The following is a 27002-nucleotide window of genomic DNA, read 5'->3' as shown; positions in this document are numbered from 1 at the left end:
GAAGTTTTTATTTCTTCTCCATGGATTTTGATTCCTACTCCGAATTTTTCTTTTGTTTCCTTTACTGCTTGCTCAATATACAGATTGAATAACATCGGGACTCTGTCCTCAGTTATCGGAATAACCAGCTAAAATGGTTCAAATGGCTCTGAGCACTATGGGACTCAACATCTGTGGTCATCAGTCCCCTAGAACTTAGAACTACTTAAACCTAACTAACCTAAGGACATCACACACATCCATGCCCGAGGCAGGATTCGAACCTGCGACCGTAGCGGTCACGCGGTTCCAGACTGACGCGCCTAGAACCGCACGGTCACACCGGCCGACAATAACCAGATAAGTTTTACGAATATAAGAGATGACGTGAGAAACGTTCTGTTACATACTCGAGATAATTCGTGATGACCTTGAAAAGCAATCTATAAACGCTCTGTTTCGCTATATTTATTTAAAGGTGCGCAGGCGTACGTCAGTTAAACTTTAATGACTGTCATTTAGCACACGAGTGAAAGACAAGCATAAAGTGTAGCACAACTCAATATGTTGTGTTTATTAACATTTTCATAAAAGGAGTGAGAAGGAAAGGCAAAGGAGAATTTGGGATCACAAATATATTTCCAGGGACGGATTGTAAGGCATACACGGGAACTTCATATTAAAACTGGTACTTTTTTATTTTACAACTGATGCCGTACACGTGCTGGGGTGATATTCCTCAATGTGTGTGTGTGTTGTCAAAGTGGCAAAAGTATTACAGGAAGGGCCAGAACAAAAATAGAAAAGTTCTTAGATTATCCAGAAAAGTGATACAACTCAAAGAATTAATTAATAACTACCTGAGAACGCCTCACATGCGACGAGTATAGACGTACATGTCCATATTACTGTTGTATAGAATGTAATGGAATTTGCCGGCCGCGGTGGTCTCGCGGTTCTAGGCGCGCAGTCCGGAACCGCGCGACTGCTACAGTCGCAGGTTCGAATCCTGCCTCGAGCATGGATGTGTGTGATGTCCTTAGGTTAGTTAGGTTTAAGTAGTTCTAAGTTCTAGGGGACTGATGACCACAGCTGTTAAGTCGCATAGTGCTCAGAACCATTTGAACCATTTGTAATGGAATTTATTGCTGGAATTACTTGGAATTTAAAGGATACTATTAAATTTTTCAAGTCGATTTTATTCAAGTACTGAATTTCTGAGTTGTGTCACTGCTCTTGCCAGCTACCTTCCTGTTGACGAGTTACGCTGCTAGACGGGACTATGTTTGGTGTTTGACTCTGGCTGGATTTTTCATAGGAATACGGCGGACTTGGGTTTCATCCACAGGCAACCAATACTTAGTACCGTTCATTCTTTTCGTAAACGCAGACAGCCATAAGTTAGTGTTCTGTGTCGTTCTCTTTATCTGCTCCGACTTTGAAACGAGTGATTTCGATAAAATGAAGAAAACGGAAACACCGTTACAAACAGGCACAAAAAAGCGGATGCAGTTTGCTGCAAAATGGATACTGAGCATGGATGTAGCAGAATGTAAACTGATTTATGCCGTAAGTCGTTATCATCATGTGAACATAATGCTGCACCGGTATGTTTTGTGAGGTACATGTGACATGGGTACGTTGTTTCAGTTCATAGGTATGTTTAAGAAACTTTCTGCTCACCCAAAACAATCAACACCTCGTATTCAGCATAAACCAAATGAAATGATACACGTTCACAGCCGTCACACGATGAACCTGTCATTTCGAAACCGGTAACGGTGCTATTACTTGTTAATAAGTAGCAACATCAGCAGTGGCTGGTTGCTGTTTTTAATGGGGTAAGAATTAAACGGTATTTTCACTTAGTATTTTTGATCACACACATATAATTATTAATCGAAGTAACAGAACAAAAATTGCAGTGTGTGCAGAAACTTACCCATGGATTCGAGAACCCATCCGACAGTTCCGTCGCCTCCACAGCAGATGACCCTGACGTTGCATACGTCTTTGAAAAGGGTCAAGCCCACCATGGGACCACCTTTTGCAAGATTGTACACCTGTCGGGATAGAAAGACTGTAAAGTTAAGGTAAACAAATTCTCTGACATACAAGGGGGCTTCAAAAGTAAGTTATACATGTATAAGGTTATTGAACAACAACAGTGGTGCATTGTCAGAAGAGAGTTCTACGTTTCCTGCTGACACAGCGCTGCTGTGGTACGTGTGACAAGTGCCTCACACTGTGGGAATAAAATGGCGTGGCAACTGGAAATGTACTCCATAGTCGAAGCACTCGGGACTGTACGATTCTTGTGGGCAAAACGTCTAAATTACACACAGATTCACCGTGAAATTCTGGCAGTATATGGAGCAAATGTAATGCAGCGCCCAGCTGTAGTGAAATGGTGCCAACAATTTGGCCGTGGCGACAGAAAGGTGGATGAAAAAGTTCAAAGAAGGGCAGCACGTTTTGTATTATCGCGAAATATGGGAGAGAGTATCACTGAAATGATACAGGATTTGGGCTGGACGTAATTAAAAGAAAGGCGTTTTTCGTTGCGACGGAATCTTCTCACGAAATTCCAATCACCAACTTTCTCCTCGGAATGCGAAAATATTTTGTTGACACCGACCTACATCGGGAGAAACGATCACCACGATGAAATAAGGGAAGTCAGAGATCGTACGGAAAGCTATAGATGTTCGCTTTTTCCGCTCGCTATACGAGATTGGAATAATAGAGAATTGTGAAGGTGGTTCGATGAACTGTCTGCCATGCACATAAATGTGATTTGCAGATTATCCATGTAGATGTAGATGATGCTGATCAGGAAGGAAGGCCATCGACATAGATTACAAACAGCCCATTGCAGGCAGCCGAGGAAGTGGTTCGCACCAGTTCCAGATCTGTCACCGATGAAGATGTTGACACAGCGTTTTTCGAATGGCTTCGTGACCAAGGGAGGGATTTCCACCGTCGAGAAACTGAACGATTCGCAGAAAGTCCCCACCGTTGTTTACAAAGACTTCGTGACTATGACGAAAAATAGTGCCACGTATCTACGTCGGTTTGAAGTGTAGTACATCTTCAAATAACGGTTACTTGATTTGATATTATAATGTTTAACTTACTTTTGAAGCCCCTTAGTTGAATGAACACTCCTATGTACGTACATTAAGACAAGGAGAATGTAACTTAGAAGTTACATGCTTATCCCCGCAAACAGTGAATCTAAGAAAACAATGATTAGTTAATAACAAGTTCACGACAGCATTTTTTTCTGGAGTCAATAGAATTCTTGAGCGCAGTCAAAGGTGTCTGCGCTTAGTGCAGTTGCTCGAATTGTCAAACAATGTCTATGATGTTCTTATCCTGGCTCAACCACTCTGATCGCGGTACCTAGGCCTGTATATTAAACGACATATTGAGAAAATACAACACAAGAGCCCTCTTGCAACAGTACAAAAGTATATTGTCGGACTCAGTGGTCTAGTGACACAGCGCATGTCTCGAAACAGAAAGGTCATGGGATCTAGTCGCAGTCGGACAACGGAACATTTCAGTCTGCCTTTAATCTAGTCTCTTTCTTAATTAAATTGGTATCTACTTATGTACTCTTACTTTTATATGGTTGAGAATCATCCCTGTTATCTCTCCACTGTATTTAAGTTTTATTCAGTTCTCCAGTCAGAATCTTCCAGTCCACATAAAGATTCAATGCAACCGGGCATAGTACTTTGATTTCCTTTTATCAAATACTTGCTTTTATGTGGGGCTTGCTTCTGCGTTATGTTTCAGTCATTTAACATGTCTCAGGGAAAAAGTTAGTTAGTTAGTTGGTTGCGGGTTCCACTGATCAATCGCACGGTACGGTAGCCGTTATGGCGTGGAACGTGTAAAGTGCACAAGAAATGCACATATGAAACAAGATTTATATATATATATATATATATATATATATATATATATATATATATATATATTACAATACAGAGTTAAAGATTAATATTTCTGTTATTTACCCCATATCATTAAATGGCACAAAATACATATACTATATTTATAGATTTATCTATACCTATTCAAGAATTCATCTATGGTATAGAAGGAGTTGTCAAGGAGATATGATTTCAATTTATTTTTGAAGCTATTACTGCTGTCTGTCAGACATTTTATTTAATCTGGTAATGTGTCGAAAATTTTTATAGCAGCATATTTTATCCCTTTCTGTGCCAAAGATAGGTTGAGTAAGGGATAGTGTAAGTCTTTCTTTTTTCTGATATTATAATCATGAATGTCACTGTTGTTTTTAAACTGGTCCATGTTGTTGAGAACAAATTTCATTTGCGAGTAAATGTACCGTGAGGCTGTTGTAAGAATCCCCAATCTTTTAAAAAGATGCCTACAAGATGTGCGACTATGAACCCCACACATTATTTTAATCACTTTCTTTTGAGCAGTGAATAATTTTTGTCTACTTGTTGAGTTATTCCAAAATATTATTCCGTATGACATCAGAGAGTGAAAGTATGCAAAGTATGTTAGCTTACTAATTTCTATACCCTAAAAATGGGCAATTATTCTGATTGCAGAAGTTGCTGAACCTAGTCACTTTAGAAGATCCAAAATATGAATTTTCTAATTAAGATTCTCATCTATGTGTACACCCAAAAACTTTGTATGCTCTACCCTGTCTACTGACTTCTGTTGATGTGCTGCTATATTTATTGAAGGGACTGTACTTTTTGAAGCAGAAATTTGGATGTACTGTGTTTTTTCAAAGATTAGACCAAGCCCATTTGCAAAAAAACAGTTAATGACTTTTCCAAAGATCTTATTGGTATCATTTTCAATTGAAGGCTGTATTGTAGTAGGCACTTACCTGGCGGGGGTTAAGCAGGTACTGAAATTTATGGAGCATTCGTTCGCCTTGTCGTCCTCCAGATTTGGGATTTACAAAGACCACCAACGGACACGTGTTCGTTGGCGGCATTATCTGGAAGGACATTGGCGGGTACGCTCCTTCTGCATGTTGGTAGTGGCCCATTGCGGTCGTGGTGGTCATGGTGGTCGTGGTGGTCATGGTGGTCGTGGTGGTCATGGTGGTCGTCGCAGTCATTATTGTTGCTGGGTGTGGTACTGGTTCGGCTGACACCGACTGGACCTGTAACAAGAACGTTTCCAATCACAGCGCACGGATCACCCGTAGCCCTAGTACAATAAAGATGACAAAAGACATCAGGATGGTTTCTTGGCCTATTTAAAATTTATTTGTGGCCTCATATGAACAGTTTTGATCGAAGAGGGGAGGAAGTGTCATGGGGTTCATGACCTTCAATCCCCCCTCACCCCAAAAAAACACTTTACTGTAGGTGTTTATGTCTTTAAAAATATCCACTTTAAAATTTTTCGATCTGAGAAAGTATTATAAAGGCAAGAGCCTGAACCAAATCCTTGGAAACCAGCAGTCAGTATTGTACATCTCCGCGACAAAGATCCCAACTACAAGTTAAAAGTCCTATGGCTGAGAACTCGTCTCAGTCACACCTCTATCCCCAAATACGTCCCTAAATTCCTCGGCGATTCTTGATAGCAGTCTGAAATTCCCGGAGAAATCAAGGTCGCAGCACGACACAATATCTTAGGTAAATTCTACGGCATAAGTTGGGGAGCAAGCTCAGATGTGCTTCGAACGTCCGCTTTAGCCTTGTGTTACTCAGCAGGGGAATTGCTCGCCCTGTATGGCACCAATCTTGCCACACGAGAAGTGTTGACATTGCTCTTCGTCAAACTTGCAGCCAGGTGACAAGACGTTTGATACCAGCTAAGATCGACCCAGGATAATGGCAGCCAAACCCGAAAGAAGCAATGTCAGACCTGCTGACAGACCTCCACTTTGTGGAACCGATGACCTTTGCAGTTTGGTCCCTTTAATCCTTAAACCAACCAACCAACATCCACTTTGTAGGCATGAACCTGATGTTCAACTTCTTCGGAGCAGGAAAACCTTTATCTCTAGTGCCTCTCGGATATGTCTGAAAAAACGGACACGATACATATAAAATAAGTGCATATATGCACCTTGATAACAAAATGATGTCCTCTGTGCAGATGCACTCACTCGCCCGAATCCTTGCGGGACTCATCTGAACAGCTGCTAGGAAATAGGGGATAATGGACGGACGATAATACATCTCAAGTGTGCGGAATGTGGAGATTTGTGCTCGACCGGAGGTGTGCTGGTTAAGGCAACCGTTCTAGAGAAGTGAATCATCCGGGTTCGAATCCCAGTCCAGCATGACTTTTCACATGTCTTCGTTGCATTTAATATAATTCTCGTGTGCAGCTGAGATCCGAAAAATTTTCTTTCATCTAGTTCATTTCTCGTGCTGTGAAATGCAAGGCACTTAAAGTAAAAGCAACAAGTTATCATTTGCAGCAGTATGTTGCACAATTTAAGGACAATTTTAGTTCATATGGACATATCCTGTTCTGATAATCATGTGGGAAGGTAATACGGCTGAACAGCGATTTAAAGTTACACTACCCCTCGGAAGGGGAAGACACGCCTGAGGATAAGACAACTCTAATTACTGATGCAGTTCCGGGCTCTTTCTAGGACCTGATAGACTTTCAGTTTATTGTGAAGATTTATGTAGGCCATTTATGACAACTGACGCCTCTTTATAAAGTAAATAATCCAGTGTTAAGAAAGTTTTTCCCCAGATATTCAAATCTTGACAGTCCTGAAAAGAGAACGTTAGGAAAACGTAATTTCCAAGGTGTTACCAAAAAAAAATTAACAACAAATTCGTTCCGATTGTGAAAATCACAAAATCTGGTTTATGTTAGACGAAACTTAAGATCCTACTAGCAGGAAAGTTGGAAATGTCATTGTTGGGGTATTACACAATGATGAAAGACTTCGAGAAGTTTTTCTGTTGACTAGCCAAGAAATGATTACTCCAGTAGAGTTGCAAAAGTATTTACTGAAGCAAAACAAATTTTGTTGAATATTGTTGAGAAGTTTGACAACGTTTTTCTGTTAAAAACAGATGATGTATCATATATGGAGAACGCAGCTCGAAGTTTTGTTGTGGGTTATCGTAAAATTATCCATGTTACATGGGTTAGGCATGGTTTACACGGACAATGTGAAGACATTAGAGCAGTATATCATAATGTGGATAAACTAATTTCTGATGGGAAAAGAGTATTAATTAAGTTGCCGAGAAGAATGCCCGTATTCAAGACTAAAAATCGTGAAGTAATGCCATCCACCTAAATAATAACGTGGAGGGGAACTTGGCTCGCTGCAGTCCTGTATTAGGCAGAAACCTTTGATGGTTTTGCCTCAGTAGTTACAGTACTGGACAGAGATGCAACTTCAGTTAGCATCCTTCAGGAAATGTTGAAGAGACAGTATTACAAAGCGACTTGGTGTTTATATCTGCTAACTTGTGTTTCCCTAACAGCACAATTGAATACTTGAAAAGGAAGGGATCCTGCTGTAGGAACAGATCAGCATGTTCACGACTTCGAACGAAAACTTACCAATCTTAGTGGATTTACATCACAAACATGCCAAAATAAATTCAGACGTATGTCTGAAAACAAAAGTGGCCTTCAAACTTTGTGCAAAATTTAAAATGTATTAGATGGCCCTTGAGAAGAAGGTATCGATGTGAGTGTGAGCGGCGTGTCCTGCTATAAATTTGGAAGATGCTCATTTCGTCAGTATAAGGCAGTGTTTCGGGGTAATCGTCAGCCATTTGTGATGGACATCTCGAGGTTCATTCTCAATGTGCATTTTAATTCTTCAGCAATCAGTGTGGAAAAGCATGAATTCCATTCATGAGTACTGCATATTGTTCACATTCACATAAAATATGTTGAAATATAATAAAATACTTTACTATTCTTTCCCTTATTTGAAGTTGTTTTAAAAAATAAAAAAGGAATAATTTCCTAATTTTTAGATATTAAAATCCCAACCCTAGTATCACTAGGTCCTGTTGTTGTAGGGGACCTATTTCCAGATGGGTAGCCGTCACCGTTTGTTAGTCTACAGTTTAATCCATATCGCTGATGGACGTAACAATGGTTATTTCTTTTCAAAAAGGCAAGATTGTCAGTTTTCCGCGGCTGAATATATTTCTGAACGAAGTTTTGGCGCGTGGAACGGAGCAGCGTCGAGAAACTTAAAAAGAAAACGTGCCGTCCCTGTCAGTCCACTGATTTCCCCGGGGAGAACGATTTATAGTACCCCCAGCACTGTGCTCCTTCCGCATCGTGAACACTCTGTGACGTACCACCCCTTTACTTGCACACCTAAATGACGATATTCACTTTAGCTTCCTCCAGCACCACCCAGAACTGCCTCTTACAGAATTTAATTTGGTCGCTAGCGTCACTATAAAAATGTTCCGTGAGAGAAGAGTAATTTTCTACGCCTGGAACGTCAGTCCTCCCTGACTGCTTGGAAGGCTCAGCATCCGTTCGTAAGATCGACTAACAGTAGGGATGTCAACGCTAGAAGATTGGCAGTTGCTGCATATTATAAACTAAATTCCCCGCCCCGTTTTTCTGTCTGTATGTGTAGGCTAATCACAGAAAATACTGCATATATTCTGATAGGGTTTTCATTAATACATAGACTGACTAACGATGAGGTACTGTATATAGGGTAATTCAGGTGCCCCTACTGCTGTCTTTCTATGCAGTCCGCATTGCAGTAGCTGGCCTTCATAAACCACGCGCGAGATTTTCATATTCTCTTGCTCGGTATGCGCGAACTATTAGTGCTACAGAAAACTTACAGAGTGAGACCCTTTTGTAGGAAATTTAACATAGTGAAATTTTGTTCTGGGATAAGTTTCCGCTGGAGGCCGTAATATAACGGAGAAAGTGCCGTTCAAACGCAACCCTAGCGTAAAGTTTACAAAAGCCGTTTTCGTTCATTACCCTCACGGGCACGTTTAAATTACTAACGTTAACGAAGTAGCCGACTATACTGGATGGCGTAATTGCCCAGTCAATAGAGACCAAAAAAGATCGAATATCGGAAATAGTTCCTGTTGTCAGAAATTTTTGTACAGTGGTAGGAGGGAGTGCCATGAATAACAGACTAGAAATCCTGACTGAATAACTCGAAAACCGTGGCCTGCAGCGAAAACATACCCTGTATAAAATTTAACTACATTAAATTTTCTACAAAAACGTACTGCTTATTTTTTTATGTAGGACTAATAGTTTGCCTATGGCGTGCGAGAGAATATGAAAATGTCACACGTGCTTTATGAAGTCCAGCTATGACATTGCGAGTAGCATCAAAAGGCAGCAGTAGGAGCAGCTGAATCCGTCTCTAAAATTTATTTCCACTACGCCAGACTAGTTGTGCGGCTGTACATATTTAGAGCCACCTGGGCGAAGCAGGGGATGGTCGGTAGTAATAAATAAAGTTAGATGAAAATCTCTACTGTTCAATTATATCTACCACATAAAGGCGTTATGGTGCACACTGTAAATACAGCGATAATGCTAAATATCTGTGAAATTTTCAAAGAGGTAGAGACAAGCTACTAAGGACGACACGTCCATTTGAATTGAAAGTGAAGCTTCGTTAATTATCTTCCGTAATTATCGTCTCCATACTTTCGTACACTTTGAAACTTAAGTTTTAGCTTGGCGTCACTGACATCCTTACAAAAGTCGAATCCCTCCTAGAACAGAAAACTGCGTTTCCTCCAGTTTTATACTGAGCTGAATTTATTTCTCCTACTCGTATATAAACCACAGTGAAATAGTTTTATACTGAGCTGAATTTATTTCTCCCACTCGTATATAAACCACAGTGAAATACCATTCGGCTCTTTACCTTTCATTATGAACCCCGCGTCTCTCCGCTTTCCACTCTTGCAGGTAGAGCTCGCAACCTCTTCCACTTGCTAGTTGAGAGTAAACAAATGGAAACAGAAGGAGAATGCACAGCGGTCATGATATGTGTTGTAACCTGCATAAATTATTTTGTATTATGATGTATTTATTCTGGGTTCTACATCTACATCTCAACTATGTGATTACTCTTCTATTCACACTAAAGTGCCTGGCAGAGGGTTCAATGAACCACCTTTAAGCTGTCTCTCTACCGTTCCACTCTCGAATGGCGCGCGGGAAAAACGAACACTTAAATTTTTCTGTGCGAGCACTGATTTCTCTTATTTTATCGTGATGATCATTTCTCCCTATGCGGGTGGGTGCCAACATAATGTTTACGCAATTGGAGGAGAAAACTGGTGATTGAAATTTCACGTGAAGATCCCGTCGCAACGAAAAACGCCTTTGTTTTAATGATTGCCAGTCCAATTCATGTATCACGTCTGTGACACTATCCACCCTACTTCGAGATAATATAAAACTAGCTGCCCTTCTTTGTACTTTTTCGATGTCATCCGTCAGTCCCATCTGATGCGGATCCCACACCGCACAGCAATACACCAGGATATGGCGGACAAGCGTGGCGTAAGCAGTCTCTTTAGTAGACCTGTTGCACCTTCTAAGTGTTCTGCCAATGAATCGCAGTCTTTGGCTGGCTCTACCCACAACATTATCTATGCGATCGTTCCAATTTAAGGTATTTATAATTGTAATCCCTAAGTATTTAGTTGGATTTACGGCCTTCAAGATTTGTGTGACTTACCGAGTAATCGAAATTTAGCGGATTTCTTTTAGTACTCATGTGAATAACTTCACACTTTTCTTTATTGAGGGTCAATTTCCACTTTTCGCACCGTACAGATATCTTATTTAAATCATTTTGCAATTCGTTTTGGTCATCTGATGACTTTACAAGACGGCAAATGACAGCATCATCTGTAAACAATCTAAGATGGCTACTGAGATTGTCTCCTATGTCGTTAATGTAAATCAGGAACAATAGAGGGCTTAGAATACTAGCCTGAGAAACGCCGGATATTATTTCTGTTTTACTCGATGACTTTCCGTCTGTTACTGCGAACTGTGACCTTTCTGGCAGGAAATCATGAATCCAGTCGCACAACTTAGGTGATATTCCATAGGCACGCAGTTTGATTAGAAGACGCTTGTGATGAATGGTGTCGAAAGCCTTCAGGAAATCTAAAATGCCGTTAGGGAAATTTAAGAAAAACAATATCATTGGAAGAGAGTACAGACCTGGATAGGAACACTGTTTCTGGACGCAAGTGTGACGTCAGAGTAGAGTGAGCAGGAGGCGCAAGAGTGAACGCACGCAAGTAGCGTGCACTTTCGGGCCTATGTGAGAAGCAGTTTTTACTAGAGAGGCACCAATAGAAGGGCATGACCAGTGTCGACAGATGTAAGAGGCTCCAACAACATCAAGATCTTGCCTTATAATTCGTCATTGCGAATCAAGGCGTGGCCGCAATGTTACAAGGAGTAATGGGAGCATTGTAGATGCTCAACGTCTGTAACGAACTGTAGGAGTGTTTTCTTTCGTTCATACTAGAAACTTAGTGACTAGTTACCCATTGAAATTTTCAGTGAATTTTGTTTCAATAATACGGGCTGTTTGTAAAAACTGTAGGTACCTGATCTTTCATCCTCAGACATTGTCACCTACTTGGAGTCCCATTCCTTTCCAGTTATTGAGTACCCGAGTGTCAATGTTCAGATAGCTAAAAGAAAAGTATTAAAAGACTGTCATTGCTAGTTTTGTTTGACTGTTAAAAAGATAATGACAGTAATTAATAATGAAGCCTCAAAAAGTTATCAGTGTTGTTTAATAATATTTAGAGACAAAGTCATTCTTACTCATTGACTAAATACAAAGTAAAGTAAAATAATTAAAATTAAAGTAATTTTGGTAATCTACAGTTAAACAAAAGAAAAATTAAGTTTAAATATTTCATATTTGTGTGTGCTGTAATAATGCCATTGTGTGCTGACATAGTTCGTATTTTGGCGTAGTTAATCTGTTGGAAGCCAATAGCTGCCCATTTATTCCATGAATGTTCAAAGTAATTACAGTCTATTCAAAGCACGTAGCTTCCATGTCCAGGACTCTAATGCACGTTAGTAAACGTTGGTTTGATGTTACGTACATTACTATCGTAACAAAGGAGCTACCTCCAGTCAATAACCATATTTTCCAGATTAACAGATCTGAGTGTTTACCATAGCTTTCTTTGTTCGTTATTATTTCGTAACGTATTGTGTAGTCAGAAATGTCTGTTGCCACACGTGCAGCCACGCGGTTACGTATTCATTGCTGTCCACATTATTGATCAGATATTGGAAAGGCAGTGCCGAGTTGGGCTGGTGACGGTATTAATTAATTTCTGCATTTTTCAACTAGATTTGTTGTGTATTCTTTGTAATCGTGTTTTACGTGAGTGATGTCACTGTTTAAATATTAAACCACGCCCAAATAAGTAGAAAGTGTAGGAGTAGAATTGGTCGCTCATTAGAATAACCTGCTGTATACTTCTCTTCACTAAACGGTCAAAGTTTTTTTGAAAATGATAGCCTTTTCCATAATAAAATTCATTAGGCATACTCTATCTGGGTCCTATTATCGTATTAACCGATTAACAAGGAGGGGATGGTACAAGGTCCTTTCATTTTGTTACAGTGATCCACATTAAAAGAACTGTCATTCATTATACGAAGGAGAATTTTGTTCACATCTTTCTGCAGTTCCTTACGTTGGTCCAACGGCGACATTTTCCTGTAGACAAAAACATCGGCGGGAAGGTTATTATAGTGCTGTCGACCCTACCGGATAAATCTTGCTGAGAACAGTACTGGTAGTATTACGCTTACTTGGAGCACATCTGAACTACGTTCGTTGTCCAGTATAAAGTACTATATACGTAAATTATTCGAGACGTTATCGTATCGTAGTTATTAGACTACGGTCACACTGGCACCGACATCGGTAGATTCCGATGACGGCCGAGCGTTTGAAATCAGTATGGCATCCCGTGAGCGGTCACAGTGCAGTAGATGTCATAATGAGAACGTGCAGATCTCGGACGACAATCGGTCAAATTGATAACAGTCTGTTGCCTTCGGTAGAATCGGCTGACGTTCTCACATACGAAATATGGACTGTGAGAAACTGATAAGTTTAATTCAAGGCAAAGCATTTTGTGGAATCCTGAGGATGAAAGATTTCATACTCGGGATACTGTTCGAAATCTATGGATTGATATCGCAGCTTTATTGGAAACCACAAGCAGGTAAAATTTTATCGGAAATTTTAAACTTAAAATATAGCCTCAAAAAATAATTTTTTGAAGTGACAAGGGTAGTGTATCTTATGCTTAAAGCTAGAAAAATCAATCCTATTTGGATTATGGTTGGAGGCCAGTTTAGCTATCCACGAATTGTCACTGCTGCCACCGGAAATTGTAGGCCTAATTACAACCCTAAAAAATAGCTTTTACAAGTGTGATATGTGGCGTACTTTATGTTAAAGGTTACTGTAGGGAGTCTTTTTTGGGTTATGGTACGTGGCCATTAGCTCACTACGAATTATTATTCCCGGTTACTGGAGTTTTTATGCTAGTAGTTTGTCCTTCAAACGTACGCTGGATGACTGTCATTGAAGGCTAATTGACTTATATGTCTGTTTTGCTGAACTTATTTGAAGTTGTGCAGAATGTTTATAATACCGTTTTTCAATGTCATCACGAATCATCTTAAGTTTGTATGTATAATAGAACCTTTCTCCCTTCAGCTAATACGTTTGTAAAACATGCCTGGTTATTCCAGTAACAGAGGAAAGAGTGCAGAATACTCGCCACGGTCATTCGAGATAGATACAGCTCATTCACGTGCATTCGGCGTCTTTTTAATAGCAAAAGCCGCAAGGCAACACTCGCGTCCAAGCATAGAAGCGTCGTAGTGTCCAGTCCATCCTGGGAGTTTAATTCTAACCTACGTACTTGATACATAGAATAGATGCTAACCTAACCTAACGTAACCATACCTCATCAACCCCACCAAAAACTGACGAAGAAGATCGGTTGCACTGTGATCAAGCTGTCAGCTGATGTTACGGGGCGATCTTTGGCGACGGCATCTGACGATCGTTGTCGGTGAGACTGTGAAGGCAACTTAAGTCGACATTGTCATGCAGTGTCGAACACTTTTAATAAATATGAGAATACGGTATTTACCTGTTCACCTGCATCTGAAAACTGTGTTTCACTCGAATGGTATTTCCCTGAATACGTGTCGACTGTCTGCGAGAAGGTACTCGATCCCCATCAATGTGCAAAATATGGAGTAGCACCAGACTACTGTTAGCGATATTGGTCTATAGTTCGGCGCATTAGTTTTTTGAATGTCCTTTAAAAAACAGGAGTGCCCCGAGCTCTTTCGAATGATCGATGAATATTGACATTTCTTCGACGATAAAACGGTTCACGGCATGTGATTTCTTCGAAAGAACTAAAAGTCTGCATGAAATGCTGTGGCAGCAACACGAGTTGCCGCCCCGAGGTCGCGAACTACAGCGCCCATATGAAGATAGGGACTTGAACTGAAGCGGGAATGACAGATGATGTTTGCGATCGTCGCGTGAAATATCGTCAGCGCCACAGGGCTGGAACTGGTGGGACAGGCGCAGTCATGTTACTTCAGCGAGAAGGGGATGAGCTCAAACTCGTTTGCAGGCACGTGGCAACGGCTTCGACTAGGGTTGCCAACTAAGTCTTAAAAAAATCTGGATGTGAAATAACAAATCAAAGAAATTCAAATACTGTTTATTTAAAAATACACTCCTGGAAATGGAAAAAAGAACACATTGACACCGGTGTGTCAGACCCACCATACTTGCTCCGGACACTGCGAGAGGGCTGTACAAGCAACGATCACACGCACGGCACAGCGGACACACCAGGAACCGCGGTGTTGGCCGTCGAATGGCGCTAGCTGCGCAGCATTTGTGCACCGCCGCCGTCAGTGTCAGCCAGTTTGCCGTGGCATACGGAGCTCCATCGCAGTCTTTAACACTGGTAGCATGCCGCGACAGCGTGGACGTGAACCATATGTGCAGTTGACGGACTTTGAGCGAGGGCGTATAGTGGGCATGCGGGAGGCCGGGTGGACGTACCGCCGAATTGCTCAACACATGGGGCGTGAGGTCTCCACAGTACATCGATGTTGTCGCCAGTGGTCGGCGGAAGGTGCACGTGCCCGTCGACCTGGGACCGGACCGCAGCGACGCACGGATGCACGCCAAGACCGTAGGATCCTACGCAGTGCCGTAGGGGACCGCACCGCCACTTCCCAGCAAATTAGGGACACTGTTGCTCCTGGGGTATCGGCGAGGACCATTCGCAACCGTCTCCATGAAGCTGGGCTACGGTCCCGCACACCGTTAGGCCGTCTTCCGCTCACGCCCCAACATCGTGCAGCCCGCCTCCAGTGGTGTCGCGACAGGCGTGAATGGAGGGACGAATGTAGACGTGTCGTCTTCAGCGATGAGAGTCGCTTCTGCCTTGGTGCCAATGATGGTCGTATGCGTGTTTGGCGCCGTGCAGGTGAGCGCCACAATCAGGACTGCATACGACCGAGGCACACAGGGCCAACACCCGGCATCATGGTGTGGGGAGCGATCTCCTACACTGGCCGTACACCACTGGTGATCGTCGAGGGGACACTGAATAGTGCACGGTACATCCAAACCGTCATCGAACCCATCGTTCTACCATTCCTAGACCGGCAAGGGAACTTGCTGTTCCAACAGGACAATGCACGTCCGCATGTATCCCGTGCCACCCAACGTGCTCTAGAAGGTGTAAGTCAACTACCCTGGCCAGCAAGATCTCCGGATCTGTCCCCCATTGAGCATGTTTGGGACTGGATGAAGCGTCGTCTCACGCGGTCTGCACGTCCAGCACGAACGCTGGTCCAACTGAGGCGCCAGGTGGAAATGGCATGGCAAGCCGTTCCACAGGACTACATCCAGCATCTCTACGATCGTCTCCATGGGAGAATAGCAGCCTGCATTGCTGCGAAAGGTGGATATACACTGTACTAGTGCCGACATTGTGCATGCTCTGTTGCCTGTGTCTATGTGCCTGTGGTTCTGTCAGTGTGACCATGTGATGTATCTGACCCCAGGAATGTGTCAATAAAGTTTCCCCTTCCTGGGACAATGAATTCACGGTGTTCTTATTTCAATTTCCAGGAATGTATATGGATTAGCAACAATAAAATCTCAAAATTTCGTAGTGGACATCTGTATTTCAAATTTGAATTGTCTTCATTTAGCCGATTGCGACTTTTTGACCTCAATTTGTTAACAATGTAAAATGTAAAGAAATTGACTGCAAAGAACAGTAGGATCTGAGTGTTTCTTTGAAAGGGTCAATAAATGAGGATAAACTGTGCGATGATTACGGAACACTGCGAGAAGATAGTGTAGTTATGGCGAGTAAAACGCAGAGGATAGTTCTGAGAAATGTAAATATGACTCTAGAATAGAAATTAAAAGAAGCCCCTCAATTTCACTTTACCGATCCCCATCGCAAACGCCGCCGCTGATTGTGTGTGTGGTTGGAACCTTCTGATTTGTCGAATGTTTGATACCGAAACGTACAAATACAGCCTGAAATAAAGACACACACCACGAAGGAATATCCGTAAGGGTCGGAAATCGGTAGATGTGATGTACATGTATAGACAAACAAATGATTACAATTTCAGAAAAAATTTATGATTTTGTCAAGAGAAAGAGCTTCACAAATTGAACGATACAATAACGCGTTGGTCCACCTCTAGACCTCATGCGAGCAGTTGTTCCCTAATATCGGTTTGCTACAGAATCCTTGAACATATTTCCAGGTCGAATGTAATAAATTTTCCTGAGACCTAGTAGCTTATGTCCTCGAATCTGCATGGTTTTAGAAAGCATCGCTCATGCGAAACTTAGATTGCCTTTTCTGACACGATATTAATAGTGTCTTGCTTGACAATGTCCAGTCTCGTCGTTTAAATATCTGGGCGTATCGTTGCAAAGCGATATGAAAAAAATGTTCAAATGTGTGTGAGTTCTTAAAGGACCAAACTGCAGAGGTCACCGGTCCCTAGACTTAAACACTACTTAAACTAACTTAAACTAACCTATGCTAACAACAACACACACACACCCATGCCCGAGGGAGGACTCGAACCTCCGGCGGGAGGGGCCGTTCGGTCAGTGACATGGCGCCTGTAACTGGGCGGCCGCTCCGTTCGGCAAAGCGATATGAAATGGAACGAGCATGTACTACAAAAGCAGAATGATCGACTTTGGTGTATTGTGAGAATTTTAGGAAAGTGTGGTCATCTGTCTGCAAAGGAGACCGCATATAGGACGCTAGTACGACGTATTCTTGAGTACCGCTCGAGTATTCGGGAACTGTACCAGATCGGATTAAAGGAAGACATCGAAGCAATTCAGAGGCGGGCTGTTAGATTTGTTAGCGGTAACTTCGAACAACACGCAAGTGTTACGCCGATGCTTCGGGAATTCAAATGGGAATCCCTGGAGGGAAGGCGACATTCTTTTCGAAGAACACAATTCAGAATATTTAGAGAACCGGTATTTGAAGCTGACTGCAGAACGATTCTGTTGCCTCCACGATACACTACGGGTAAACGCCGAATATAAGATACGAGAAATTAGGGCTGCCACGGAGGCATATGGACAGTCGATTTTCCCTGGTTCTGTTTGCTGGTGGAACAGGAAATGGTACGGGGTACACTACGCCACGTGCCGTAATGTGGATTGCGGAGTATCGATGCAGATGTAGATGTTTATTGGGCGTGCCATTGAATGGTTAGTGTTGCTGGATGTCCTCCTGAGGCTAATGATATACATTTGGCGCGTTAAATCGGCAGAATCTCAAGATGGTTGCAGGGCCCTGCCCACAATGCTCCAATTGTTCTCAAATGGGAAGAGACCCGGCGAGCTTTCTGGCCAAGGCAGGGATTGACAAGCATGAAGACAAGCAGAATAAACTGTTGTCGTGTGCGGGCTGGCAATATCTTGCTGAAATGTAAGCCCAGGATGGGTTGCCATGAAGGGCAACCAAATGGGGCGTAGAATATCGTCGGGACTCATCACTGAAGACAATTTTACTCCAGTCAATAACATTCCAGGCCGAATGTGCGTGAGACCACTGCAAACGGGATTGTTGGTGTACAAAGGTCAATGGTAGTCGGTGTGAGGGGCGCCGTGAGCTCTGTCCCTTTTCTGTGAGCCTGCGATCCACCTTTTAATGGTCCCTGTCGCCAGTGAAGCACCAGCTGCACATCGGATTGATGAGGAACATGAATCCGGGGCTCTGAGTGCTCCTCTGACTATTGCTCCTTCCTCACGTTCTAATGTCTCTCTAGGTCGACCGTTTCCTTCTTGGTTCAAATGGCTCTGAGTACTATGGGACTTAACATCTATGATCATCAGTCCCCTAGAACTTAGAACTACTTAAACCTAACTAACCTAAGGACATCACACAACACCCAGCCATCACGAGGCAGAGAAAATCCCTGACCCCGTTGGGAATCGAACCCGGGAACCCGGGCGTGGGAAGCGAGAACGCTACCGCACGACCACGAGATGCGGGCGTTTCCTTCTTGATACTGAGTTCGGCTGTGGTTCACTCATTCCTGCCAACATCGTCGGGTAGTGGCATCGCTCCTCTTTCAGATGTCGAGCGATTCACCGATTACACCAACAGGCTTCTTTGAGCCAAACTACACGCCCTCTCTAAAATGCTAACATCTGCGTATGCCGTTAATGCGCCTGCCTGCAAAGCATAGTTACTATCCGAATGAGTGAAATTGGCAAAGACTTTATGTTCTGGTATCGACATGTCCCATATTTACTATCCTTGTCAGCGGCGAGGTGAATTTGCGCTGCAGCATTACACATTTATCCATCATTTTCCAAAGTTTACAATTTTACATTTTGCGTCGATTTCTGGATGAATATCAGTTTGTGACCAATTTGCATAACTCATTGTCGGCCCGCCGGTTGCCTTTTTTACTCTTACAGTGTATATACATTCTAAGACATGTCCGGATACCACATGTGCATATAAGGTAAAGTGTACTTAAAAAGTTTTAAGAAGTTTTAAATAAAAAATTCGGAGGCATTACTTTTCAGCTCGCCCTTGTAAACTGCCCCAGAAAGTATTTGAATACCTTAAGATAAGCAACACAAACTAATTAATCCGCATATTTTCAGTGGCAGTTTTCCTTTGTTCATATTTACTTAAACTTCGTATCCGTAATTCGTAATTATAGAATAAGAGACGCCAATTTCGAGAAATTCTTCCGACTTGTTTCAATTTAGAAGTGTATTTTTGTCACGAATCCGTACTTTGCTTAGAATAATTCGCCTGGCGACCTTTAAGGTAAGGGCCGAGTGAGGTAGTGCACTGGTTAGCACAGTGAACTCGCATTCGGAAGGACGTCAGTTAAAATCCCCGCCTGGCAGTCTTGATTTAGTTTTACCTTGATTTTCCTAAATTACATGAGGCAAACGCTGGGATAGTCTAATCTTCCTTTCGTTCCTTGCAGGGAATGTTAGTTGCAAGTTATAATGTTTCGTATACACACGCTGTTTGCAGGACTTGCAGGGCTGGAACTTTTGTGACGGCTCCCAAACCCAAGGTCCTCGGCGGTACTTTTGGGGCAGCCCCCACAAATTGTATAAAACGTGGGTACTGACCAGGATGTAGCTATGTCTGTTGGCCGAAAAATAATTAATGACAAGAATTGCGCCAGCGAGAAAGAAGTGATAACTTATCTTTATTTCTGACGAAACGTGCACCAGCAGTACAAGTCCAAGTAATATCCAAGAATAATCCGTGTACTGAGCCTAGTCGAATAGAATAGCAAATATCACACTGCAATGGCTCCGCTATAAACTCCACGAAAGGCTAGCAATAGACAATCGACAATAGACAATAGACTGCTCCTCCTTATATGCAAAAGGCAGAGGGCGCTGCGGATCCGAGCTCAGCCATGGCGCGACCTCTTCCGTCGGCGGTAACGCCCTGAGACGCCGATGGCCGCAACAGGAACTGTGGCCAGCGATGCCACGGTCAGGGCGCGCGTGCACGAGTTGGTTGGTTGATAACAATGTAAGGACATGATCTCTGGCTGCAACACGTAGACTGTTTCATGCTTTTTACAAGAGCGAGTTCGAGAGTTGCGTGAAATTTACTGTCGCATTTCCTGGAGCGTTTACAATGGGAGCCGATGCACTATAGTACACAGCACATCGGAAGCAGCTTACGCGCAGTGGTACGTAGTGTCGAGGGGATGAGGTTTGCTTACATAAGGAGGCAGAGAGTGGGCACACACACTCAGTCCCGGGATACACCGAACAGCAGAGGCAGAGCAGAGGGGAACTGGCGTTTGTGAAACAAGCATTGCAATGAGGCACCTCATAAGGCTCAAACAGTGGCACAAGGCAGTCAAGTGGGGCAGGCCTCTGTCACTTTGCCCGAGCAGCACATGTTTCCTCTCCCTCTGTCTGGATTCTCGGTGTGCGCCAGCTGTTCTCAAGGCTGCGCTCTACCAGTACCGCGCTTTCAGCAGTTGTATGCGAGTCTATCGCCAGAGTTCACTTTCAATGGTGAACTAACAGGACGTTGAGTAAGCAATACCACACCTTTTTTTCACGGCCAATATCGGTAGAAACAAATGAAGAATTTGTTGTGGAACGTCATCGAATATTCTCGCTTGCGCCCCTACAATGAAGTTCCGATAGGTGGTGGGGCTTAGCGCTCCAAGCAGAGCTGTAATTTAGTTTCTTTTGCCGGAATACCAGATCATCGCAGATATTCACAGACGTTACAGAATGTCTACGTAGGCATGACAGTGAATAGCAGCACGGTAAGTCGTTGGGCGCACCGTCTGTCATCACCGCAACAAGACCGCATAGACCAGTCCGATCTCCTGTGTGCCGGCCGATACACAGCTGTGACTCTTGCAGTGTGGGAATGTGCGGACAATCTCATTTGAGGTGATCACAATCAAACACCTCGCCACACAACTAGCCGTGTCTGTCGGTCGTGCTGACACACTCAGTCACCAGTTGGGGTACTCAAAGGTGCCCGATGGGTTTCCTGCAGCTTAACAGAAGACCATAAACAGCACCGAAAGACCATCTGTGCGGTGTTGCTTGCGAGTTATAAGGCTGACCGTGACAATTTTTTGTGGAACATCGACTCAGTCAATGAAATATGAGTTCATCTCTTTGAAGCGGTAACAAAACTGGCCATCCGTGCAGTGGTGCTACACCACCTCTCCCGCACCCTCGGCCGGGAAAGTCACGGCAATGGTCTCCTGGTACTCTGAAGCGGTTATTCTGTTTGAGGTCGTCCCTCGTGTGGCAACGATGAACTCAGAAGTGTGTTGCTCTACCCTTGGGAAATTGGAAAAACGATTTCAGCTTGTTCGTCGCCACAAAAATGCAAACGAACTTGTCCTCCTCCATGACAACGCAAATCCTCACACAAGTCTACGCTCCAGAGAGGAGCTCACAAAACGTCATGGGACTGTTCTTCCTCATCCACCCTACAGCACGAATCTCGCACCTCCCGACTTCCACCTGTCTGGCCCAATGAAGGATGTACTGCGTAGGAAGAAGTGTGTGGGTGATGGGGAGTTTACTGGTGCAGCAAGACTTTGGCTCCGACGTCTACCAGTAGACAGATACCGTGCGGGTTCACAGGCCCCCCAAGTAAGGTTCTGTAAGACCATCACATTGAACGGAGATTATCTTGAAAAATAGGATTTCTAGCCAAAATTTTACGAAAAATCGACGCAAATCCGCGACGAGATCTTTTAGTTTAGTCGTTCTCGTGGTAGGTTTTTTTAAGCTAGAAACTGTGAAACACTTCACTGCTGATGTGGCGAGAATTTCACATTTCCTCCGTCTTTGTAAAAGGGAATTTCAAAATTTGAGGAACTTGCCCCTTGTTTTATTATTCGTTTAGCTTCATGCTATTTGTTTACGTAATACACTGCGCTTCATATTTTGTAATGAAGTCGGACAAAATATCCTGTTTCTTACATTAAGTGATATAATTAGATGTACTGAAATGAACTTAGCATGAAAACACTTTTTAAAACATTCTGCTTCATCTTACGATAACTTAATGGATCATATGTACAGGGTGATTGCGTGATGATACTGAAAACTCTCATGGATGGTGGAGAATGGTAAATATATCAATTTGAGGTAAGGGATCCTAGTCCGGAAACGATCGAGTCGAAAGTTACAAGTGAAAATCGTTCTGATATATCCGACAGTTGCATATATGTACCTGCAAAGGTTGTTGTGTAGTCAACTTTAAGAAGTGGTAGTGCGGATAAAAAACAGAAAAACACTCTAATAAATATGGGCTCTATAGCTTAAGAGCTATGAGCACTTATTCATCTTAGATACTGCGAATCACGTCTTTTCTACTGAACAATTGCCCGTAGCTATTAAGGCATGCATTTTAAAGCGCATGTTTGTTGGCTTAATACTACTACCTCCAGAACTACGGAAAGTAAAGAGCTTGCAGTAGCAGAGATGTGATTCATAGTATCGAAGACGAACACGTATTCAAACCTCTTATTGAAAGTGTTTTAGAGCCCATGTTTACTCAACAGTTTTTCTTGTTTTAGTCCATACTACCAGTAGTATATGAAATCCAATTCTGAGACAAAGGTCCCATTGTCCTCCTTAAGTAAACAAACAAGCCACTTGAACTAGCTTAATTTAATGGTCCTTATGTAAACAAACTTTTCACTTGGGCGCATGTTTTGTTTGGTTAGGCCATAATTAAGGTCAATAACTGTAATGACAATGGGAATTAATGGTCAAGTACTGTCGTGATAATTATCGTAATTCATTGACAAGATGGCTTCATGTTTCTCACGTGTTCACTGGTTTTAGCGTAACGTGATAACAGTCATATTTATTGCTAGTGATTTATGACCCCAAAAAAATGATGACGCCCCCACTATGCTTCTATTGGTCGTTCCCCACCGCGCCCACCACCACTGTCTCCAGCCTGGCTCCTTAGCGCCAGACCGAGGCCGTCATTTCTACTCTGGACCTCGTTGGAGCTACAGCAACAGCTACAGCAGTAAATTTCCAGCACAGCGTAGCACCCAGCAGTATTGATCTAGTTTTAGCGAATGTTCGGCACCATACGCTATGTCCTGCAACATGTGGCGCTATTTACTGTTTTGGGCCTAATTTTTGCCAATTTTTTAAGAAAATGCACATTTCATTGCAAATTGATTGATCTCCGCACACTTTTTGAGAAGATACACATAAGCATGGGCTTCGTTGCTGTTTACACCCCCCCCCCCCCCCTACGTTTTAGAAAGATACACGCAAATACTGGTTCCGTGACTAATTCTACCGATTTTTTAAGACAGCACACATAACTATGGGTCTCACTGCTATTTTACGAATCTTCTGGAAACAAACGTAAAAGTCATAGATGTTTAACTCACCCCAACATATGACACTATTGACAGTCTTTAGGCAAATTTTGGCCGCGCGCGGTAGCCGGGTGGTCTTGGGCGCCTTGCCACGGTTTGCGCGGTTCCCTCCGTCGGAGGTTCGAGTCCTCCCTCGGGCATGGGTGTGTGTGTTGTCCTTAGCGTAAGTTAGTTTAAGTTAGATTATGTAGTGTGTAAGCCTAGGGACGGATGACCTCAGCAGTTTGGTCCCATAGGAGCTTACCACAAATTTCCAATTTTCCTATGCAAATTTTATCGATTTCCGCCAGTATTTCGCAAATACCTATAAATTTACCAATTTTTTAAGAAGACAGACGTAAAAATATTGCGGTAGTCTAACAAATTACACGACTGTTCAACGTTAAAAATTTATTATTGAACAACAAAATACGCACCAGGCCTACTTTCCGCTTAAACGAACTTATCTCCCGCACTTTTTTGAGTCCTGCGTGATTTTCAGGTCCTTTAACACTATATGATTATAGATGATCTGTAAAAAGAAAGGAGAAAAAAAACGCCGAAGCGCTTCTACAGAGAAACGTATACGCACTCGCGAAGCCTGCAGTAGGCAAGGCGAGCACACATATACGTGTTCACATGCTATCACGTTGATGACGTCACTTTCAGCTCACACGATACTTTGCATTTTAGGGACGCAGACAACAGGGATAGAATGCGAATAACTGCTAGTTCTATGGTTCAAATGGCTCTGAGCACTATGCGACTTAACTTCTAAGGTCATCAGTCGCCTAGAACTTATAACTAATTAAACCTAACTAACCTAAGGACATCACACACATCCATGCCCGAGGCGGGATTCGAACCTGCGACCGTAGCGGTCGCGTGGTTCCAGACTGTAGCGCCTTTAACCGCTTGGCCACCACGGCCGGCTAGTTCTATGGTTACATAAACACCACACAGTGCAGTGTCTCCCAAGCACACCGAAAGGGTACTATCGTGATGTGCTCCTTAACGCTTCTGCCGTACGTCTGAATATCTCGGTGCCTCAGACAGCGTTCACCTTTGTAGTGACAGAGAGTTCCTAAACCAGCCCACATCACTGGACGCAAGGCGGGCCAGCACCTGCGACAGTGGGTCTCTGTACTTTTTCAGCAGCTCCCCTTCCCCCTCCCGCGTCCACCACACACAGACGGCCGCCTACAGGCCAGCTGCAGAATCCAGCAGGAATGTTTCTTTAAACGAACTGTGGAAGGAATTACTAGCGGACATTAATACGACATACGTCTATTGGTAAAATCGCACGTCGTATTGACATCAAAAAAATAGTGGCAGACAAGTCAGACGTGTGCGTGGGATCTACGATGCGCTGTAAGTGCTCCGTTTTTTTCAAGACCCCTCCATCCCACCAGCCTACGTATTCGAACGGTCTCCAGACACGAATTTGTATTCCTCCTAGTATAGTGTTGTGTGAACTGCTTTTCCGTTGCTGCCTACTAAAAGTCATGATTTTCACTATTTCTGTATGCTTCATAGTTTGTTCCCTCGTCACTTGTACTTTCCTACGCTCATTTCCGTCGTCCTATCTCACTTTAACATGTGGTATTCCTCTGCTGATCAGTTGATCATCATCATCATCAAAGAAACACCTTTCCTGCTCTAGATCTCCACAAAATGCTCAACTGTTTGCAGAAAACTCTTCACGACCCTCTACACTAATGATACAATGACATATTTCTCACAGAAGTGTCACGATCCATTGGTAATCACATCTCTTTTTATTCGGCTCCTGCAGTGCAGTGCGTTAGTTTCCTGGTTTCTATACACTACTACGGAAGATTTTCGCATTTCCTTCACACGTCACATACTGTATCATCATTATGCTACTCATATGTAGCAGATGAGGAAACACAACTACTCCATATCAATGATACTGCTGTAGCAAAGGCTACGTAGTGTTATGGTGTAAAGTCAGTGACGGCACGCTAGTCGGGAACGACAGAGAAGAGAAGGCTGTGAGAAGAGATCAGCCATTCGCATGCTGGTCGACCTCCCTCCAGGACGACAACGCAACAACAGCGGCCCCTATCGGCAGAGGACATATGCGCCGCGCACGACTGGTGGACCACACTTCGAAAGCAGATTCAATGTTAGCCACTTAATTTGCAGCGCAAACTTGTGTTTGTCTATTCTGATTACCAATGGATAGTGACACTTCTGTGGGAAATATATCAATGTATCACTAGTGTACAGGGAGCAAAGTGATGAATTTTCAGAAAACAGCTGAGCACTATGTGAAGACCTTCAGCAGGAAATGCGTGGCTTTAATAATGATGATCAATTGATCAGAAAAGAAACGATACATGTGACAGCAGGTAAGACGACGGAGATGAGCGTAGGGAAGTACAGCTGACGAGAGACAGAACATTGCCGGCCGGTGTGGCCGAGCGGTTCTAGGCGCTTCAGTCTGGAACCGCGCGACCGCTACGGTCGCAGGTTCGAATCCTGCCTCGGGCATGGATGTGTGTGATGTCCTTAGGTTAGTTAGGTTTAAATAGTTCCAAGTTCTAGGGGACTGATAACCTCAGATGTTAAGTCCCATAGTGCTCAGAGCCATCTGAACCATCAGACAGAACATTCATCAAACAGAAATAGTTGAAACCACGGTTGCAGTAAGCATCAACGGAAAAGCAGGTCAGACTGTAAGCTAGTAGGAGGGATGAAAATTCGTGTATGGGATCCGTTCGAGTACGCGGGGCAAGTGGAACGGAGGCGACTGGGAAAAAAAAAAAACCTTACAGTGCATCGCAACTTCAGCGCACACGTCTCAGACTTGCCTACTACGATTTTTTTTTCTCGTTTTCAGTGGAGCTTGGGATTTTACCAGTGTACTGATCTCGTATTAATGACCGCTTGTAAGTGTCTGGATAAGCCCGACATGATCTGGTTTCATAATTCTTTCTGCGATTGATTTAAAGAAACGTTCCCGCTCGATTGTGCAGCCAGCCTGTAGGCGCCTGTCTGTGGGTGGATGGTGGTGGACGGAGAGGAAGGTGGCTGCATAAAGAGTACAGAAGCCTGCTGTCGCAGGTGCTGGCCTGCACCTGCGTCCAGCGATGGAGGGGAGGATTTTTTAGCTCTCTCTTATTACAGACGTGAGCATTGCCTGAGGCTCCATGATATTCACACGTGCGGCAGAATTTTTAACGAGAACATGACGACAGTAGCCTGTCGGTGCGCTTGGGAGGCAATACTCATTGTGGTATTTGTTTAAACATAGACGTGGAAATTATTCGCATACTATTCTGGTACTTAGCGCCCCTGAACTAGAAGTCACGTCTATCAGGCACGTCTATCACGCACAGGTGTGGTCTCCCGGCCTACTGCAAGATTTTCGAGTGCATATACATTTCTCTGTACAAGCATTTCAACCTTTTTTTTATTTTATTTTACTTTCTTTTCTTTAAAAGTCTGCTACAATCATATAGTGTTAGGGGACCTGATAGTTACTTTGTACACAAAAAAGT

General features: G+C 43.2%; 1 protein-coding gene across 2 annotated transcripts in view; it reads right to left on the bottom strand.

Annotated features, from left to right (window-relative positions):
- LOC126184749 (diacylglycerol kinase 1-like) overlaps positions 1–27002 on the bottom strand; it is a 356241-nt gene that overhangs the window by 197881 nt on the left and 131358 nt on the right. For both annotated transcript variants that reach the window (XM_049927288.1, XM_049927289.1), the window contains exons 10-11: positions 4868–5149; positions 1922–2042 (exon numbers count right to left, since the gene is read on the bottom strand). In XM_049927288.1, coding sequence (XP_049783245.1) covers positions 1922–2042; positions 4868–5149 — 403 coding nt within the window. The remainder of the gene's footprint in view (positions 1–1921; positions 2043–4867; positions 5150–27002) is intronic.

The sequence above is a fragment of the Schistocerca cancellata genome, chromosome 4 (assembly GCF_023864275.1).
Source record: "Schistocerca cancellata isolate TAMUIC-IGC-003103 chromosome 4, iqSchCanc2.1, whole genome shotgun sequence".
In the NCBI taxonomy this organism is placed as follows: Eukaryota; Metazoa; Arthropoda; class Insecta; order Orthoptera; family Acrididae; genus Schistocerca; species Schistocerca cancellata.
Note: the sequence above shows the minus strand (reverse complement) of the source record. Positions and strands in the feature narration are given on the sequence as shown.